The sequence below is a fragment of the Poecilia latipinna genome, unplaced genomic scaffold (genome assembly GCF_001443285.1).
Source record: "Poecilia latipinna isolate Pla-1442-1.1 unplaced genomic scaffold, P_latipinna-1.0 Scaffold814, whole genome shotgun sequence".
Lineage (NCBI taxonomy): Eukaryota > Metazoa > Chordata > Actinopteri > Cyprinodontiformes > Poeciliidae > Poecilia > Poecilia latipinna.
Window position 1 is genome coordinate 85664 of NW_015113430.1, and position 19344 is coordinate 105007.

The 19344-nt window shown below is 41.8% G+C and overlaps 3 protein-coding genes across 5 annotated transcripts in view; 2 read left to right on the forward strand and 1 right to left on the reverse strand.

The window, feature by feature from the left end:
* The first annotated feature begins 1702 nt into the window (after positions 1–1702).
* Positions 1703–12262, forward strand: slc35a3b (solute carrier family 35 member A3b). Of its 3 annotated transcripts, none has more exons than XM_015047208.1 (8): positions 1703–1757; positions 6256–6502; positions 7065–7219; positions 7837–7959; positions 9035–9203; positions 10218–10336; positions 11262–11395; positions 11546–12262. In XM_015047208.1, the coding sequence occupies exons 2-8, from the start codon at positions 6298–6300 to the stop codon at positions 11634–11636; spliced, it is 996 nt and encodes a 331-aa protein (XP_014902694.1). In that variant the 5' UTR covers positions 1703–1757; positions 6256–6297; the 3' UTR covers positions 11637–12262. The 3 variants fall into 3 exon arrangements, with proteins under 3 accessions (XP_014902694.1, XP_014902693.1, XP_014902692.1); XM_015047207.1 differs by lacking the exon at positions 1703–1757 and adding an exon at positions 4200–4295; XM_015047206.1 differs by lacking the exon at positions 1703–1757 and adding an exon at positions 4353–5479.
* A 2702-nt stretch (positions 12263–14964) lies between these two features.
* On the reverse strand, positions 14965–17464 carry fam78ba (family with sequence similarity 78 member Ba). The gene is made up of 3 exons (XM_015047210.1): positions 17105–17464; positions 16737–17016; positions 14965–16059 (listed from the first exon to the last, which is right to left on the reverse strand). Exons 1-3 carry the CDS (start codon positions 17437–17439, stop codon positions 15817–15819), a joined length of 858 nt encoding a protein of 285 aa, XP_014902696.1. The 5' UTR covers positions 17440–17464; the 3' UTR covers positions 14965–15816.
* Positions 17465–18448: 984 nt separating this feature from the next.
* Positions 18449–19344, forward strand: part of cmpk (cytidylate kinase) — a 16647-nt gene continuing 15751 nt past the window's right edge. Inside the window, exon 1 of the mRNA XM_015047211.1 lies at positions 18449–18681. Coding sequence (XP_014902697.1) covers positions 18547–18681 — 135 coding nt within the window. The 5' untranslated portion in view covers positions 18449–18546. The remainder of the gene's footprint in view (positions 18682–19344) is intronic.

The following is a 19344-nucleotide window of genomic DNA, read 5'->3' on the forward strand; positions in this document are numbered from 1 at the left end:
TTGAGGACCAAATCTCACGCTACAGCACCACCTAGCGAGGATTAGACGTGACTGGTTTTGTCATGATGTGCTCCGTCGGATCACACCCTCCAGAAATATTAAATTAAAGCGCGAGCCTTTCTCTGTAAAAGAAACCGCATTTATCCAAAGGTCAGAATTTTAATAAATACATAGATTATTATATATGTGATGTATTTTAGAAATTACTGAAGCATTTAGATAATCATAAGTTGGACATAATTGCTTACGTCTGTGTTTATCTAAATGTTTCAATATTTTTTTTAAATATATAATAAAATTATTTAATGAAAACATTAATCAGCTTGTGAATTCGTTATAAAGTTACGGTATATATGTATTTTTAGCATTTATTAAATTATTAATTTCTTAATTATTCATTTATTTATCTTATTAGTGTTCTTTGCCAGGATCACCCTATGATGACTTGTGTTTTTTCATGATCGACTGTAGTAGGAAGATAAATCAATAATGACCTGAATAAATTGTACATAATTTACACATTTTATTATTAAACAATTTATTTAATAAAATGATGACAAACTTATAATTTATGTATTACCCTTTTAACATTAAATTGAAATAGTTATTTCTCGATCAATTGTTTTGACATTTAATGATTTAGGTATTTACGAAATGACTGCGACATCAAAACAAATATATTTTTATGTAGTAATCACTTCATTTTAATGTCTTCAAATATTTATGTAACAATATTTTTATGTATCAAACATCTTTTGTCCTTTGTGGATAACAAGTCATTCAATTAAATCAGCTGTGTCGAACCAGACGTTTAAAACAGGGGGTTCCAACCTGTGACCAGTGGGCCATACAAGGCCCTCTGAATAACTTAGTTTGGCCCCCAACTACAAATTTTCTTTCTTGTCAGACCATTTAGAAATTATATACACAAATTAGAATGTTCTTAAAATATAAAATGTTTGCCACAAAACAAAGTTTCATTTGATACTTAGAAGCACACTTTGGCTAAAAGTGTGCTGTTAACAAACTTAGCTAAAAGACAAGAAAAGGATTTATTCCATCAAATTCAGACTCATTTTATTTTGAGGGAGGAAAAAAGTCTGAATTGTAACTTCTTCTTTTCTAACGTTTTTCTCAAAATTCACGTCAGATTTCTTTTTTTCAGTGGTCTTAATAGTCTTTCGTACAGAAAATTTCTAGACGGGGAAAACAGAAAACACTTGACCAAATAACTGTAGGAGGACATTGTATGCATTTCTGTTCTGGCACAATAATGACTTATAAATATGTTTCTACCATAAAAAAAAAAAATCTAACTTTTTTGTTCATTTAACTAAAGCACTTTGAATTGCCTTGTTGGTGAAAATGTGTTATACAAATAAACTTGCTTTGCCATTTTAGTGTAACATTTTGCGATTGTTAAGCAGAAAGAAAAAGGCAATCAAACCTTTTTTTTTGGGTGAGGGGGAAGGGGGGGGGGTTTGTATGGAAATAATTTTTATCTTTTTGGTGTCGTGCCCCCCGGACTCCATGCATGGGCAGAAGTTTGGTCAACCTAGATATCAAACCTGCACGACTAAAGGATGAATTCATCTGATGCCTAAAGTCACTGAGTTGCAGAGGAGGAGCGAATTGCTCTCCGAATTTCTATATGGAGCTTCTCCCTGACTGGGAGTGTTTAAAGTTGGAGAAGCAGCAGCAGCAGCAACGAATGAATCAATCCATCCACGGCCGCGGATGAGCAGCTGTCCCCCGGGGTAAGTTTCTGGTTGAAGGGCCTCTTTCACAGCACGGAGGGAGAAATGCCTGCAGAGTCTGCCGAGACTCTCGACACTTTTTATTACACTTTTTATGTTAGTACGTTACTATCTCACTGTTAGTGTCCATCTAGTTTTGAATCAATAACTAGATTCAAAACTTGTGTCGCAACTCTGATGCGACACAACAGCCTCTTAAACGCACGTGCGTCCCAGCGGAAGGGAACTCCCTGTCTTGGCTCGCAGTAGCAGATCCGCATCCCGATGAGGAAATACAATGTTTGGTTAAGTCATCTCCGGTTGCTGCCCTGCTTCTGCTAACGACATTGCTTTCACTACACACATCCACGTCACCATGGCACCAGCTGACCCAAAACAAGAGCTCTAATTTATTTATCACACAGCAAAGGAAAGTTTGATAATTTTCTGATTCATCTTTACAGAGAGACCTGTTTGGCCGTCAAAGGCAAAAGCAAACTAATATTACGAGAGCCCTGCGTGTTATGTTTACAAAGACTGAATCTAACTTTACATATGCTTTCAAAATGCCTGACATGCAAATTAATTTCAAATCTAGATTTTTTAAAATGATTTTTGTGAACTGTAGCGGCGGGCCACCGACTATTTACGGTTAATTTTTCTGTGAAACGTTAACTCCAAATTATTTGCGGGAAATCCTGCTGTGGATTTCCCGTTAGAGCAAATCTGAAATACTCAAAAGAAAATGCAAATCTGTCAAGGTATTATAGAATAGCATTAGCATTAGCTTTTGCTATGATGTTTGAGTTGTACTTGTCTCTTTTTAAATGAAGTTCAGTAGCTGCAGTGCGTCACACTTCTGGCTGCCATTTGCAAAGCAGCGACATTTATTTGTTCCGATTGTCTGTATCCAAGATAAGGAAGACCGTGGATGTTCCGTTGTACTAAGGTGGTTTCCATTGTCTGTATTAATACGTCAGGATATCTTTGGTGTTTGAACTTTGAACTCACTAAAATGCGCACAGTAAGTGCCTTTAATCATGTTTTTAAACTTACTGATCATACTGACAATTTGATTTTTTTAGCATCTTTAATTGGAATTTATTGAGACAATAACAAATCACAATTCTTATTACGATAAGAAAGTTCTCATTATAGTCGATATATGTTACGATAAGTTCCCACTTCCATGTACTCTTTTATCATTTGTTGGTTGTTTTTGCTGCTTTTGCTTGTTGGACACATATTCCATGGGAAGTATAACTGCAAATCAATTTGTTTCAGATCATCAAACAAATAAAGTTATATAACTCTTGAGTAAATAAATAAAAAAAAATAGTTTTCAAATAATGGCTTCATTTATTAAAGGAAATAAAGCTTTCTGAACCAACCAGGCTCTATGCAGGTGTAATAAACATTTAGTTGTCCATTTTGACAATTCATGAGTTAATGTGGAATAACCAAACTTTTTGGGTTCAAATTCAGAGGCCACACCCAGAGGTCTGATTACTGCCAGAACTATAGAGTCAAGAAATCACTGCAGCAGAACCTGTCTGACAACATGAAGTAGGCCGAAAGATCTGAAGAGCAACTCTTCGTATTCTGATCTAGATAAATTTAAGAACAGAGAAGAGACCATATTTCTAGAAAATGCTTATTTTCTTAGACTTTGGAAGTCCATGACACTAAAGTTAGTGTTAAGGGTTCACTAGAAATTATTACGCAGCCACTCAAAGGGGTGTATTTCTGTGGTATGACTTTAAATAGGCCTTTTATGCTAAAAAACTCTCTGGTTAAATGAAATGAATTCTGTAAGGAAGAGTGGGCTAAGATTCCCTGGAGATGCAGTAAACAAGTTAAAAAAATGTACCCTGGTCAGATGAGACCAAAATTTGACTTTTTCCTTAATGTAAAATACTGTTTATAGGAGAACTAACGTTGAATACCACCCTGAATACACCAATACCATTGTGAAACACGATGGTGGCTGCATTAGGCTAGGTGGATGCTTTTCTTCAGCAGGAAAAAGAAACTTGGAGGGCAGATAGAAGGAGCTAAAAGTAGCAATTATGAAAGAAAATCTGTTAGAGGCAATAAAAGATCACAGCTACAACGCCATGGTTTATGTCAAAGCTAATTCATTAGTTAGAGAGGCCTAATCCAAGTCCAGACTTAAATTTAGTTGAGGATCTGTTTCAAGATTTGGAAATACTTGATCTCCATCCAGTCTGACTAAGCTTGTGTAAAAAGCATGTATCATTTCCTTCCTCTTTATCGTTTAGCTCTGCTTTGCGTTACTGATACAATAAACAGATCTGTGGATTTGTTTATTTGGATCTGTGTATTGTATCATACTTTAGCAATGTGCTAAGTATGTTTTTCTTACTATCTATAGACATTTCCAAACCAGTTTCAGAGGCCGTTTCTGTCAGGTATTTTGTGCTAATGGGTTGTCGTCATCCAACCTGCTCAGTCAGCTTTAGGCTCCGAGGGAACCGGTGGTGTCAGTTGAGGCTTGTACTGAGTGTGTGAACACAGACGCAGGATATGTCCACACAGGTTAGTACGGGACATTTTTGCATTTTTGTCAGGTTTTCCAGAATACTCTTGTAGCTGCTTGCTGCATTATCTTGTTAGGGATCTATTTGAAGAACTGCTGGCCGCTTGTCATTGACCAACAAACGACTGGGTGGATGGATGTTTCTCTAGATGGGCAGATAGAGTTTTCATGTGGCTGAAATTGAATAAAACTCATTGATTTGGGTTACATTTAGATCGTCTTCCAATGTGCTACAAGTTTACCTGTAATGAATTCAAGAGAACAAAGGAAACTTTCACCTTGTGGTGGTGCAATAAAAGAATAGGGTGAGCTTGAAAGACAGACCGATTTAAGTTGTAGGGAAATAATTTTTATTACCATTGCATCTCAGTGCAGCATTCTGTGTTAAAGCCTAACCTTCCACCCTGGTTTAGTGTTCCAGTTTGTTCTTCTTCCACAAACTCCAGTTCTATGAATCGAGACGGCAGCGAATGCCGAGGGTGTGTCTGAAACATTCTCAGAAAGACTGTATACAGTGTGTTAGGTTTGAGGAAGGATACACACACTCACACACGCTCTGGCAGAGACATACAGAGGAAGACTGTGCCGCCGCGCTCCCCTCTGCTTTGCACGGCTGACACATAAGAGCGTCAGTGTGCTGGTGTGTTGAACACGCCCCCCACCTCCTGTTTTTGGAGAACGGTTTTGCTCCGCTTGACTTGTTTTACATCCTCATTTTAGCGTAGACCTGAAACAGTAAAACATTACCCAGTAGTTTCAGAAAACAGATGAGTGGACTTTGTCTTTTAGACGCTTTAGAGGAAAGCAAGAAGTCAGGAAGTCAGTTCTGTTTAAGGAGTCTGTAGGAGTGATGGTGTATAGTAGCAGTGACAGTAGTTTGAGTGAGGTAGTAACCTCAGAGAGGAGGCATACCGCTGCTCCTCCCACCACCAGCAGAGTAGCGTTGGACACTGCTTGTGGTTAGAAGTGAGATTCCTGCTCAGGTTTGGTGTGGATGGTCTGCCTCTGTCGCCTTCCTCTGCCCCTCTATGCATGGGAAGCTCTACATCTGGGGTCACAACAATGAGATGACGAGGGAAGGAGGAAGTTCAGCTAAAACCATTGAGGAGCTTCAGGAAATATGACGCCAAAGGGTGAAGAATATTTGTCCTCAGACATCCGGGATGTAGCAGATGTGAAGCTGGTAATACATTTTTACTCTGTGACTTTGCCATTGTGTCTCCAGTGTGAGACACACACATTACTGTTTGTGCAGTTGTCCAAAGTTTGCCAACAAATGTACGCGTGTTGCTAGCTAACATAGCATGAGTGACTGTGATTGAACATCTGGGGCCTTGTATTCAAAGGGACAGTGTGATGTAAAATTGACTTTTTGAGCTTTATTTCATGTTATAATATTCTTCCTTTATTGAAAATATACCTGGAGTGTTGCTTTGATTTTTCCATGTATACTTGAGAAATCCTTTAATTTCTCGTGGCAACCATTCAGCTGTGCAAAACGCTTGGGTGGACCTAGCTCTGCCTTGGAGATGAAGCTTCTCATAAGCTCCTTCAAACTAGCCAGCAGCAATTAGCAAACACCTGGTGGAACTGAGCATCTGCTGAGCTCATTATATCAGCTACGTCTCAGTAAAATGCTGGTAAAAAATGTTATTAAAGGGTTAACAGAGGAGCCATGTTATGACGGCTTCTTGAAGGTGGCCTTTCAGAAAGAGCTGGAGTATTTAAAGAGACAGAGACCCAATTTTAAGCCATTAAATTACACAGTCAAATCTCTTTTAAGTTATATTTGCTATGTATGTAGAATTTCTATAAGAACTGAAGGTAATACTGCCCCTTTAAAACACATCTTTTTGCACACAAAAAGATGTCATATTTCTTCAGTTGGCAATATTAGCTTAGCCTAGACATTTGTTTCTGCTGAAATAATCTTACTTTAGTTTTTGAACATCCTAAAAGGCTCCAATACCAGCTGAGAGCTCGGACAAAGAGCCCTCCACGATGGTTTCGTCCACACCCCACCCCTCACGGTTAAAGTATCTGTCCCTGGGGGTCCTGGTGCTGCAGACCACATCACTGGTTCTCACCATGCGCTATTCCCGGACCCTGAAGGAGGACGGCCCCCGCTACCTGGCCTCCTCTGCTGTAGTGACTGCTGAGGTCCTTAAAATCTTTACATGTACCTTCCTCGTCTTCATGGAAAACAGTGAGTGGGTTCTTTCTCCTATGGCTCATGCAGTAATACACAAATGCTCCCCTGTCCCTTATCTATGACGGCGTACTAGGACCATTAAGGGATAGAACAAAAGGAGGAGAAAATTCCGCCAAAAATTCTCAGAATTTTTTTAGAAAACAACTTGGAGATTTCAGAGTTTCAAAAGTTGAAAATGTTCGACGTTTTCAATTCAGATATCAAGTTTGCAAAAATTTCATTGTTTTCAACATTGCAGAGATTAATCTCAAAATGTAGTTTTTTTCTAGAAAGTTTTCAACTTTTGAAACTCTGAAATGTCCATGTTTCTAGAACAATTCTGAGCCTAATCTCAAAATGTCTTTGTTTTTCTAGCAGATTTTCAACTTTTGAAATTTTTATGCTTTTTATTTGCAAAATATTCAGACAAAATATTAATATTAATATTAAAATTCCAAAAGGTTTTTTGGCCGATATTTACTCCTCCATTTTTTTTATATATCTACAGTGGCCCTAATACACCATCATACTTATACTGTATGGGCGGACCCAACAACTCTCTCTCTGTTTCTGTCAGAATACAGTTTGCGGGCGATGAACCTGCTGCTGAAAGAGGAGATTGTGAAGAAGCCTGTGGAGACCATGAAGCTGGCCGTGCCTGCGGGGATCTACACGCTACAGAACAATCTGCTCTATGTCGCCCTGTCCAACTTGGATGCAGCCACCTATCAGGTTACACATGGATGTGATTGGTCAGGCTGACTGTGGGTTAGCAGTTTTTCTCAGAAGTTGGGGAGTTTAGTGGCTCTCTGACTCATTCCTTCCGGGAAAATTGCAAATACCTTCCAGTTTCAAAGTGCCTCATTATGATGCCTGATGGAAGTGGTATTTAGTTTAGATTAGTCCTTAGTGGAACTTTTAAATGTTGACAGCAATAATTACTTGTAGTTCAAAGCAGCAACAGCCATCAGCAGCACTGTGTCACTAGGTCATTGCTGTCCTGCAACTCAGTGATAAGGTGGTTTAGTGAAGCGTCCTCTCTGGTTTTATTATGTTAGAAGGTCTGCAAATATGTAAGAAAGAGGTCAATGTAATGAAACATCAATGTAAGTAAGCACTTTAAGTTGCATAGAACATTTTCATGCTAAAAGGCTGCACAAACTTTTAATTACATTTGTTTTTTACAACTTGTGCTAACTCTAACAAATGAAACTAACATCCATCCAAAAACAATAAGCACTTATCATTCTTTTCTTTATCAAAAATAATTCTGTTAGGACTAAAACAAGTGCTCTGAAAAGGGGGGGGAAAAAACATACATTTATATTGTTTATCTGTGATGGACGCAGGTCACCTACCAGCTGAAGATCCTCACTACGGCTCTGTTCTCCGTCTCCATGCTGGGGAAGAGGCTGGGTCTGTACCAGTGGCTCTCCTTACTGAGCCTCATGGCTGGAGTCATGCTGGTGCAGGTGAGTCAGGTCCATTGAATTCTGCCAAGTTGGTTTCCATGGCGAACGTTCACAACCGGCGTGCTCTCACTGCACACTGCGAGTGAGACTAATGGGTCCAGAATTTAGTTCAGTCAAAGTTTGGCATCTGACGCCCTCAACCTGAGGTCTAGAAAACACAATTTCACAATTGCGGCGTTTCCGTTGCACAAGAAATAAAATAAAAATCACATGTGAATAAGTTTGTTCATGCGATAAGTCATTACAAATCATGTTAGCGATGGATGTAAACAGTTACATGAGATATATTCACAATTCAGTGCTCATCATCTATCAGCCAATCAGGGGAGACGTTGGTATCTTATTTAGATGTTGGAGCGACAAGCCCCGCCTACTTGGGAGCGGCTCTGTAAGCAACGTTTTGGGGAAATTGTAGTCTATGATTTTACAGATGATAGATTCAACACATTCGAATAATAAACTCAACGTTTTATGATCTGCGATGAGCTCTGGTGGAGCCAGCTGAGCTTTGTCGATGAAAGCCAACGCCAACAAACAAATGAAAAGTTTTTCCATTGCGTTTTTGCAAAATACACCAATTTCGATAGGGGAGAAAAGCCAACTCATTCTATTGCTTTTTTTTTTTTTGCAATTGGCATGCTTCTATTAATAAGATTTATTTTCCAATTTTATGGTCAATTGAGCTGTAGACATTCTGTGACAGAGGTACTCTCTTTTGGGAGTGAAAAAGCGATCATACCCAAGTGATGGGCAGCAATAGCTCCACCAATGTCAAAGTTCAAGAAACAGATGAAGTACTGAGTCTTCTGAACGTTCTGAGGGAAAGAAAAGAGCAGAGTATGCAAACGTAATGGCAGAAATAGCTTCACCAGTGCCTTAATAGACATAGGTACACACAGAAGCACTGTGCCAGGTGTACTTTCTATAGGATAGGAAAATAAAACCATAAGCTGGCATCAGCTGATCCCAACAATGCACACTCAACTGTCTCTTTTCACTAAACTGTCCTGTTTTCTATCAGTCTGATCACAACGTGTCCTGATCATCTGATCTAACCCATGTTCGTGCTCCCCAGTGGCCCACCAAATCTACAGGAGAGCAGAAGGTTCTGACTGCGGGCTCCCAGGTGGTTGGAGTGGTGGCGGTGCTGATGGCCTGCGTGTCCAGCGGTTTTGCTGGAGTTTACTTTGAGAAGATCCTAAAGGAGACCAAGCAGAGTGTGTGGGTCCGCAACATACAGCTGGGTACGATTCTGAACCTAACATCATGGTTATGACTGGCCACAAAGGGACAGTATTATGTAAAATCGACTTTTTTTAAAGCTTTACATCATGTTATAATAGAATTCCATCATCAAAAACATAGCGGAAGTGTTGCATTGACATTTTCCTTCATGTTTGAGAAATCATTTAGTCTCCTGTGGGAACCATTCAGTTGTGCGAAACGCCAGGTTGGACTTAACTCCGCCTTTGTGATGAAGCTCCTCAGCTTCATCTCAAATTATTTACACACACACACACGCACGCATGTGCACACACTCACACACGCACACAGTCTTTTGATATACATATTTATATATGACATAAATTACTTTATTTATTTTTATTTCTGTATTAACTTTCTAAACCTGGGACCAGAGTCTGAATTTTGTTCCAAAAACAAGCTAATGGTGGCATGACAATGAAGTACAAAGTCAAATGTCTTTTAAGCCATATACAGTAACTGAAGGTAATATAGTTGTTTAATTGTGCTATAAAATGGTACCATGTTGCTGAAAAACATTTTACTGCACCTTTAAAGACACCAAGGCACTATTTCTTGATGAACCTGTAAAGGCTGTTGTTCTGCATGCCCCAGTTTCCCTCCAGTTGCTTTTCATTGGTAGCATTTTTAGATTGCCTGCTTGCGCTCAGGTTTCCTGAGAAAGCGTTTGTACAGCTGCTCCTCTTTCACCCCCCGGCAGTCGGTACCAATGTTAGGTGTGCCACAGAAACAGGTTTTTCATGCCCAGCAGCTGTCATCGCCTTCACCTTCCTAATGTTCCTAATGTTCTCCTTTTCAGCTGATAATGGGTATATTTAAAACCTCACACGTGAGAAGAGCAGTATTTCTTTCTTTTTCTTAAGTGAAACATTCTGAACCTAACAAAGTCTACAGTGAATAACAAAGGTAATGGCGGAATGTGTTAAAGCAAAAGGTGGACGTTTACTTGTATATTTCCTGCTGTGGAGAATCATCAAGCTATTTTATTTTTCCAGGTTTGTTTAGCTTCCTGTTGGGCTTTTTGGGAATGATGGTGTATGACGGCCAGAGCGTGAGACAGTCCGGGATGTTTCAGGGCTACAACGCCATCACCTGGACAGTTGTTGTCCTGCAGGTTGGCTCGCTTTGATTCCCTTCAGTGTCTCAGAGTTTACCATTTTATTTCCAGAAGAAAACTGGTTGAAACTGGAAGAAAAAGAATACAGTCCTTAACTTGACTTTGACTTTTATTTCATTCTAAATAGTTCGTAGGAAATATACACTGCACCATGCAGGTAGTATTCACACCCCTCAAACTTTTTTCACATTTTATCACGTTACGGTCACAGACCACTGTATTTTAATTGGATTTTATCTCAGACCAACACATGGTCAAAGGAAGTAGAAATATGAATATAATAAATAATAAAGCTAATATAATAAAGCTCTTTAAAAAATAAAAAGCCTGAGCTTCCATTTTTTACTTAACCCCTCTCCTTCTAACGTTCGCTATTGAACCTCTGAGGCCTTCACTTTTGGATTTGTACTGAGATCATTTAAGAGTATCAAAATAAGGAGGGCTGGACATACTGCTGCTCTTTTCAGATTGCCTTTTTTAAGCTTCAAACTTGGCAACCTTTCATTTGAATCTGTCTTATAACATAAAATAAAAATTATGGTTGTCACTGGACAAACAGGGTGTGAATATTTATGCTGCATTTTTATTTTGTTTATTTTATTTCACCTTTATTTAACTAAGTAAGTTGATTGATAAGAAGCTCACATTTTTAACAATGAATTGTTCAGAAAACATGAAAACATCACACAACAGAATACATGGTCAGTAGTGTCTGGTGAAATGAAAGGTCAGAGTAAGCAAAAATAATTTATGTTTCCACTTCTTACTACTATAGGACCAGTGTTTTGACATCAAATCATTTAAAATAATTTTTTATTACTATTACTATTCGGGGTTATTTACAAAGTGAAAGTAGGTGTGGTTTAACTGGTTTGTTGGGATCACATGAAAAACTTTCAGACTTTCAAACTTTGCGTTGCAGGCTGTGGGCGGACTGGTCGTCGCCGTGGTGATTAAGTACGCCGACAACATCCTCAAAGGATTCGCTACCTCCGTGTCCATCATCATGTCCACCCTCATCTCGTATTTCCTCCTGAACGACTTCCACCCCACAGGGTAACCGTGGTGACATTAACCGAGCCTTGCAAGCCGTCGTTTGTGTATTGGATTGGTATAAATCTCTACGCTCTCTCTCTCTTTCTCTTTCTCTCTCTCTCTCTCTCTCTCTCTCTCTCTCTCTCTCTCTCTGCCTCTCTGCTCCTGCAGGGTGTTTTTCCTGGGAGCGATGCTGGTGATTGCTGCCACATTTCTTTACGGCTACCAGGGCAAGCCCGCCAACGGCGCCGTCAAAGTGTAGTCAGGGAGCTCCAGCGAGCTGATGGATGGGATGGGATGGCAGACCTCCAACCCTCCACACCTCCCTCCTCCTCCCGCATCGATGGACTGTGAACTGTAACCACCGCTCTGGTGCTCCCATGCTTAAGATGCAGGAAGAGTAGGAGCAGCGGATCTGGTTACCGTGGAGCCACTTCAGCTGAAATCATGGAGGGTCCAATTTCTTTGCAGAAAACATAAGGTCAATCACACTGTGACACTGTGAAAACGAGGAGAGCAGTTCAGTCTGCAGTCACGGGAACTTGGGCTGTTTTTGTTTAATTAATTTTTTTAACTTTAGTGATTCGGTGATGGGAAACAGCGTCTTCCTAAACCAGAGCATCAGATCTGACAGCATTCGAGTCAGATGGGGAGAGCGCAGGCTCCCTCTAGTGGCGGGATGAGGAGAAACCTTGCTGCAAAGAGGAGGGGTTTACCTCCGCCAAGAGATGCTGGATGTTCTTTTTTTTTTCCATACAAGATGAGATAAATGTAATGAAAGCAACATGACTGCCCTGACATTGCTGGTCACCGTCTCGGTATCTATTTGAAAAAGATTTTTTTCTGTCGTTCTATAAATGCAAAATAAAGACTTTACGGATGAATGAATTAAAGTATGCTTCTAATTGATTTTTTACTCACTTCAGAGGGAGTTGGGGTCTGTGTGTGTGTTCCTGTGTCCACTCTCACACTGATATGTTCACAAAAGAGAAGAGGAGCAAGGCACACCCATGAACATTTTGAAATTTTTTTTTCTCTTTCCCCTTCCCTTCCAGTTGCGCCTCACTCTGGAAAACCAAACCTGTCTCTATAGCAACAGATGGCTGAGTAAGCCGAGGTGCTGTGACAAAAGCAGAGACACCAAATTACCGTGCCCGGTTTGACCTCGGACTGTTTTCACCAGACTCATCGTGTTCTGCGTTGTACGTTTGGTGATGGAAAGAAAAGGCGAGGAGGAGTGGAAAAAGTGCAGTGGGAGAGGAAGGTGAGGCATGAACCTGGAGAGAAGCACAGATGGAGGATGAGTCATGTGACAACGTGTGTGGAGTGGCAGGCAGGACCTTGGAAAACTGTCAGAACGAGCCGATGGACGGACCATGACCAGGAAAACAAGGAGGAGGTGAAGGTGGCAGGGCCGTCAACAGAAGGTTGGGTAAAGGGCGGCTGCTGGTAATCTGGGGGTGGAACGCCAATTTAAAGCATTTTAAGAACAAAAAATAAAACAAGCAAACAAACACTCAATCTTCCTGTTCTGTAACTTATTCAGAAAAAAAAGTTCAATTTCTGCACAGATTCCTCTCAGATTGATATGTTTCTAGTGGGGGTGAATTGATTGCAGTTTTCTGGCCAATCACCGATTTTCTTTTGCCTGAAAAGATAACCAAATATTGATGTGTTTCCCTGCTTATAGAGTGTTCACAAGAAAAACAAACTTTTTTCTTATATTTCAGTATCTAGGGTGCACCAGTTACAGGTCTGTGGCCGATCACAGATCCTTAAAAAGCCTGACCTGCTCATTCCAATTTTGTTCAATACAGATTTGTCTGAAAAGTTGCTGAATGTAGCAAAAAGGTTGCTGGCAACAGTGGGATGATTATTATTAACCACACATGCGGAAATGTAACCAAGTGGTCATCTGTCAGTCAGTCCTCTCTCATGTCAGGGCAAAAGAAGACAGAAGTTGACTTTCAGACTTTTGCGGACTTAGATAAGATCCATTACTTATATAAATATTATATTGCGATCTCTCAAAATTAAAGAAAACGGGCCGATTTATCGTCCAGCTGATTTATCAGTGCACCGTTAATTTTAAACTTTAATTTCAGTTCATTTTGATGATGATGGCTTACAGCCTTATAACAAAAACTGCAAAAATCAGTTGTTACATAAGACAAGATATAACAATAGATTCTACTAATTATCAAACTAGTACATCAGTAGAGTGAGGGGAGGCGATGAGACTGTGGTTCTGCTGAGGTGTTCAGAAAACATTACACATGCCTCAGTATAAAGTACCATGTGAACAGTCAGCTTGTTCAGTGACCTCTTGCTGGACAGCTGCCTTTAGTCAGCAGGTTTTCTCATTCGTGAAGGCTGTAATATGTTCAAAATAAAACATTTTGACCTCATGTAAAATGAGAAACGGAAGGGTTTCAGTAGCTGTAATCCATCATAATGTAGAGAACTAAACGCTTAGAATATATCACACTCTGCAAAAGAAATCTATATAATAAGACCTTAAAATTTTTTGACTTGAATTTCTTAAATTATGGCATCTGTGATGATATCTTTTGAAAGTATTAAATCACCATATTCAGTATTAATATATGATTTTTGTAGCCCATTTAATAATATGTGCACATAGCTTTAAAGTACTGTAGCTACATTTTTACCCAGGTGCATGATTCTTGAATTATCTGGAAGTACAATTTAAACTTTTTTTTTTTTTTGCAATATGTAACTGGCTCTGACATAAAACAGTAAAGCATAATCTTACTGTGATTACCAACTAAAATATTATGTCATATTTTAGTCTGTGGATTACAGGAGGATAAATTATGGAAGGCCAAAAGTTGAATTAATATTCGATAAATGCAGTTTAATGCAGCAGCACGTCATGAATTGCCAATCAAAGTCAGTGGGCGGGGCTTATACTGCTCTCCAGTCAACCAATCAAAGGCCAGTGTCTATGTAACAATTCAGTGACAGTTTTAATTATTTAACGCTGCTCTGCTGCTGACATAATTAAATAAAGCATGACTTGCATATGTTTGCATAAGATTGAAACATTAAACTAATACAAATTTAATTTTGACATTTAAATTATTGACCCACTTGAGTAAAAATGCATGGATGTATTCATTTCCAGTTTTATTTAAATTGTCACATATATAAATAATCATTTAATCATTTATTTGTTTCTCAAAATCTGATACAGTTTGCCCTCTGTAGGTGGAGAAGTGAGGAGAGAAAAAAAATGACACAAGCATTTATGTGTAGTAAATAAATGTCGCAAGTCTCTGAAGCATGTTCTTTTCTTAAATTCATGTTCATAAAAAATATTACGCGTACAGGACTGCAAGGGAGGGTGGGGGCAGAAGAGTGACTTCTTAGAAGTAGTCTTGGTTTAATTCCAGACCAAGAAAACTGTTAAGAATACATATACAATCCATTACTGGAGTAACTTTATCTGTGACATAACTTTATTAGTGCCACATTGATTGGTGGACACCTCCAGCTACAGTAAGTGTCAGTGTGCCTTATGGCAGTATTCCAAATTATTTACACTGTACTTATAAACTTGTCTGGCATTGTTTTTATTGTTTTTTTTTTCTTATTTAATGCATGAAGAGATCCAGCTCATCTTTAAAGCCATCCGACACCCATTGAAATACAGTATATCAGCTGCACAAAAGAGGCGAAAATATGCCAGAAGAGATAGAGGACTCCTGTGAAAACGGTAGCAGTAGTGTTCCCCTTCCACGTGGCTGCTCTCAATACAATCTGATGGATGCATGGGTTTTAATCTTAAACCTAAAAATACTCATACAATACTTAAGATTCCTTGAACTGATCTGAGTACATCCTTTAATAGCAGTACTGGGTGTGCTGAAGGCCTTTGTTGGCACCGATGAGGTCAAACCAGCCCGCATCGTATTTTGGCTGACTTGTCAATCAAAATGTCTTCAGGTATCAAGTTATACAAAACAAACTGCTGCTCTTAAACTTCTATAAGAACAGTTTTTTTCTTCTTCTTTTTTTTCAGTCTCCTCACTCTCATGCAATAAGGTCTACATAAGGATGCGGGATGCAGTTCTTGTTGTTGACTAATACCTCTGTGGTACGTCTAAAAACTGGGTTTGTACTTTGCTAAAAATGCAGGCAGAGATAAATATGCAGTTCAAAACTTATCGGGGGCCGGTGGGGTTTAGACAAGCCTTGATGTCGCTCAAGGTCCTGGAGGACAAACTGTGGTGTTTTCTTCTGACTGCTGTGTCAGATTCAAGATTCAACCTTCGCTTTGGCTTAAGGTAACAGTCCACTTCAGTCCTTTAGAGATTAGGAGCTGCAAGGACACCAGCGGGCACTGTGACCACTTCGTCCTCCCTTTTTCCTTAAAGGGAGCACCTATGCTTTTGTCTGTGCAGAGATTTCACCCCCTCCTATTTTGGCGGTATGACCACAAGCGGTGCCCCTCTACGCGGCCTCCACATCAGCACTTGGGCGTCGTTGGCATTTGGCCTTCCTAGAGCGTTGGGAGGGATGGGCTCCTGGTAGTTGAGGATGTGCGGCTGCTCCTGGTACGGTCGACCGACAAGCGAGGCTCGGGAGCCAAGTGGCATGTCCGGATCCACGGCGATGTCAACCCGCATCCTCCACCGCACGGTCTGCAACACAATGCGCTCCTAGAGAAGACAAGAAGGATGTACTCAGTATGGCAGGAATACTCCTTCAATAATGGGAATCATGATGGTCTTGAAATTGCATTATGTTATCTAATACATCATTGTTTGTCTTGAACAAGGTTGTCCAAGTCCACTCCTGGAGAGCTACCACCCTTCAACTTCTAGACGGATGCCTTCTCTAACACAGCTGGATCAAATGAACTCGCCGTTACCAGGTCTTTGCAGAGCTGAGCTGGTGAAAGAATTCAGCCTTTGACTAAAAGGCTGGGAGCAGGGACGCATCTAAAAGTTGCAGGACGGTGGCTCTTGAGTAGTGGAGTTGAGCACAGCTGGACTTAAACTATGCTAATCTGTCCAGAGAGAAGCTGAACAAGCTTGTAACTCAACAGAAAACAGGCCTGACTAAAATCTTCGGCTGCAGTCTGATTGAGTTTTAGTGACCACTGCAGGGGCTTTCCATTGGCCATAATTCAGTCATTTGTAACTTTACACCAAAAGAGAAAAATGCAAGAGGAGCTGATACCATTACAGCCTGTCTGTGTGAAATACAGAGTCTGGATGTACAGCCAGTGTTCTGCATTAACAGCTCGGATAAAAATGTTGATGGACGCACGTGAAACCGAAGCAAAATGATGTGAGAACAGACAGCCGGCATGCTCTCTGCGCTCTACTCCTACCTTGGTGACAGAGTTCATGGCCACTAGCCAGGTGATGAAGCTCTGGTCCCGGGTGATGTGGGTCAGCATTGGGGTGTTGCTGTTGCTGATGGGGACTGCCCAGGTCACGCTGGGGTAGAAGTTGTCATTCATGCTGACCGTCAGCCGAGATGGTTTGGACGTGGGGCCGGTCAGGGTCACCGTCTCCGTGGTGTTGCCATACCAAGGGTAGCTGACGCCATCTGAATCGCTGATGGCCTTCACCCGACCCTCTCGCAGCTCTGGTAGCTCCCAGCTAGACCTGCGCCAGGACAGGAAACTGAAAGGTGAAACTTACTTTGCCTGAGTGAAGAGGCAACATAATAAGACAGGTGGCGTCTTCTCCTCACATGCCAATATCACCATAGGTGTTGTAGAACTCCATCTGGGTACAGGCCTGGATCCAGCCCACCACCCAGGTCTCATTGCGGGGCACCGGCGGCATCACAACTCCTGCTGAGGCCCTGAAGTAGGGTGTCTTATAACGGAGCACAATCGGTGAGTTCTCCTCTATGATTGTAGGACACTGGTCAATAGAGGCAGACACCTCGTACACCACGATGTTCTCCCGTCTGATGCGGGGCTTGCAGGCGATGCTTTGAAGGCAGCCCATAGTGGAGGCGACAAACAGAAGGAGTAAAAACAGAGAAGGAGGGACCAAGTGATGCCTGGCCAGTATGCTCATCAGTCCCCCCTCAGGGCTCCACCCGTGCCTGGAGAGCAGACCTAAGCTTTTAATTGCACATCACCAGTGATTGGTTGGGAAGGAAGAGTGGAGAGGATGAATGGGGAGTGCCACAGTCACCACAGATCAAGCACACAAACATCCACCATCATATCTCCAGGATGGTGTGGAGAGTGGTTTCGGGGGAGAGTATATCACAGATCTCCGCAGCCTCCTCCCCCCGGTCTGTCTGCTGACTGCCGCACTGCCCTTGGCGCTCGTCCCCAGAAACTGCAATCCGGCCTCCCCTGGGCTGCTGCTTCCGCTCCGCCGAGCGTCCCCCGCTCCTGGTCGAGTCCGCACGTCCGGCTGCACGTCGGTGCCCCTTGATCCTGCTGCCCTGCTGCCGGCTCTGCGCTGTCATGTCAAGTGGCGACAGGGCAGCCAGGTGCGTCAGAGGAGGAGGAGGAGGATGAGGGCTGGGATGCCTTTTGTTCGCTCGGCTTTCCTCGGATTTGCCCGAAATTCACGCGGCGCCCTCGGAAGCCCAAATCGGTGTCTTCATCGCTCTGACCTACATGGAAACAGAAGATGCGAAAAGGCGAGCTCGTAAAGGCGGAGCCAGCGGGGGATGTTTTAATGCTTTCCTCGCAGTGTGCTTCCATCCGCGGAGACCCATGAATGGTGTATCATGAATGGAGGCAGTGAGGCGGAATGGACGTGATAAAAGCATACCATCAGCCCCTTGGTTAGCCGCCTCATCGCTAGGCTGTGGATCATAACGGAGCGAAGAGCATCCTCTTCCCAGCGGCGGGTCGCCTTGTACGGTTTGGAGGTGCTGATGCTGTAGAGGCAGCGGAGGGAGGAAGAGAGAGAGAGAGGGCGAGAGTGAGAGAAAGGGATGGATGGAGGGAGGGGCGTCACCCGACCTCTGCATTGAAAAAAATAACAAGTGCACTGGGAGGGCGTGGTCACGGCTCTGCATCACGCACCGTGTGGGGAAACCCCATTGGTGGATGAAGTCAACAGCGGAAGTGGAAGCCGTCCTGTTCTTCCACCGACCGACACAATTGACACGCACTCACCGGTCACCACGGCGCCGCTTCCCTGCTCGCTCGGTGCTGGTTTATGTTGGGCCGCTTGCTTGGTAACGCGTCGCAGAGCTTGTTGAAGCGGGTGTCGCACATCATGAAGCCGCAGGTTATCTTCGTCCTGGGCGGGCCCGGCGCCGGCAAAGGGACGCAGTGCTCCAAAATAGTGGAGGTATGATGGAGGAAAGACAATGAAATCTGGCGACTTCTGTTGCGAAGGTGTAGCTAGGTGACACGAGAAGCTTTGAGTGCTTTGACTCATTATTACATTTTTATTAACGATGTAGTAGCCATGTCTTCTTTATCGACTTCCGCTTGTCCTCTAAAAATAAATGTTAGCTAGCTAGTTAGCTTCGTTTTTGCTCTGATGCTATGGCGCTTATAAACAAGCAGAACCTGGCACACCGGAAGCAGGAAAGACAAGTTTAATGATGCCAATGAGACCAACACGAGCTTTCTATACAGAGCTAGTTTTATCCAGAGCAAACGACTGAATGAATGAGCGAAGCGAACATGACGTAGAGCAAACAGAGCCGGCAGGATGTTGGATCATTCCCACCGCCTGGTTGGTACAGCTGCAGTTATGTAACAACTAGAGCCAGTCTGGAGGGCACCGGGACCCCCTTCATCAAACAGAAATACATGTTTGAGCAAACATCTATTGATTTACTGACAAGATGGAGTTCACTGTACCGAGCTTAAAGCTTTAGCCTCTTCTCAGTTGTCTCATGAAAATGTGAAACATAACCGTTAAGTTGTCGAAATATGCAAAAATAAATCAATACACTAGGTAAAGGGGTTCAGTGGTGGGAAGTAACGAAGTACAAGTACTTCG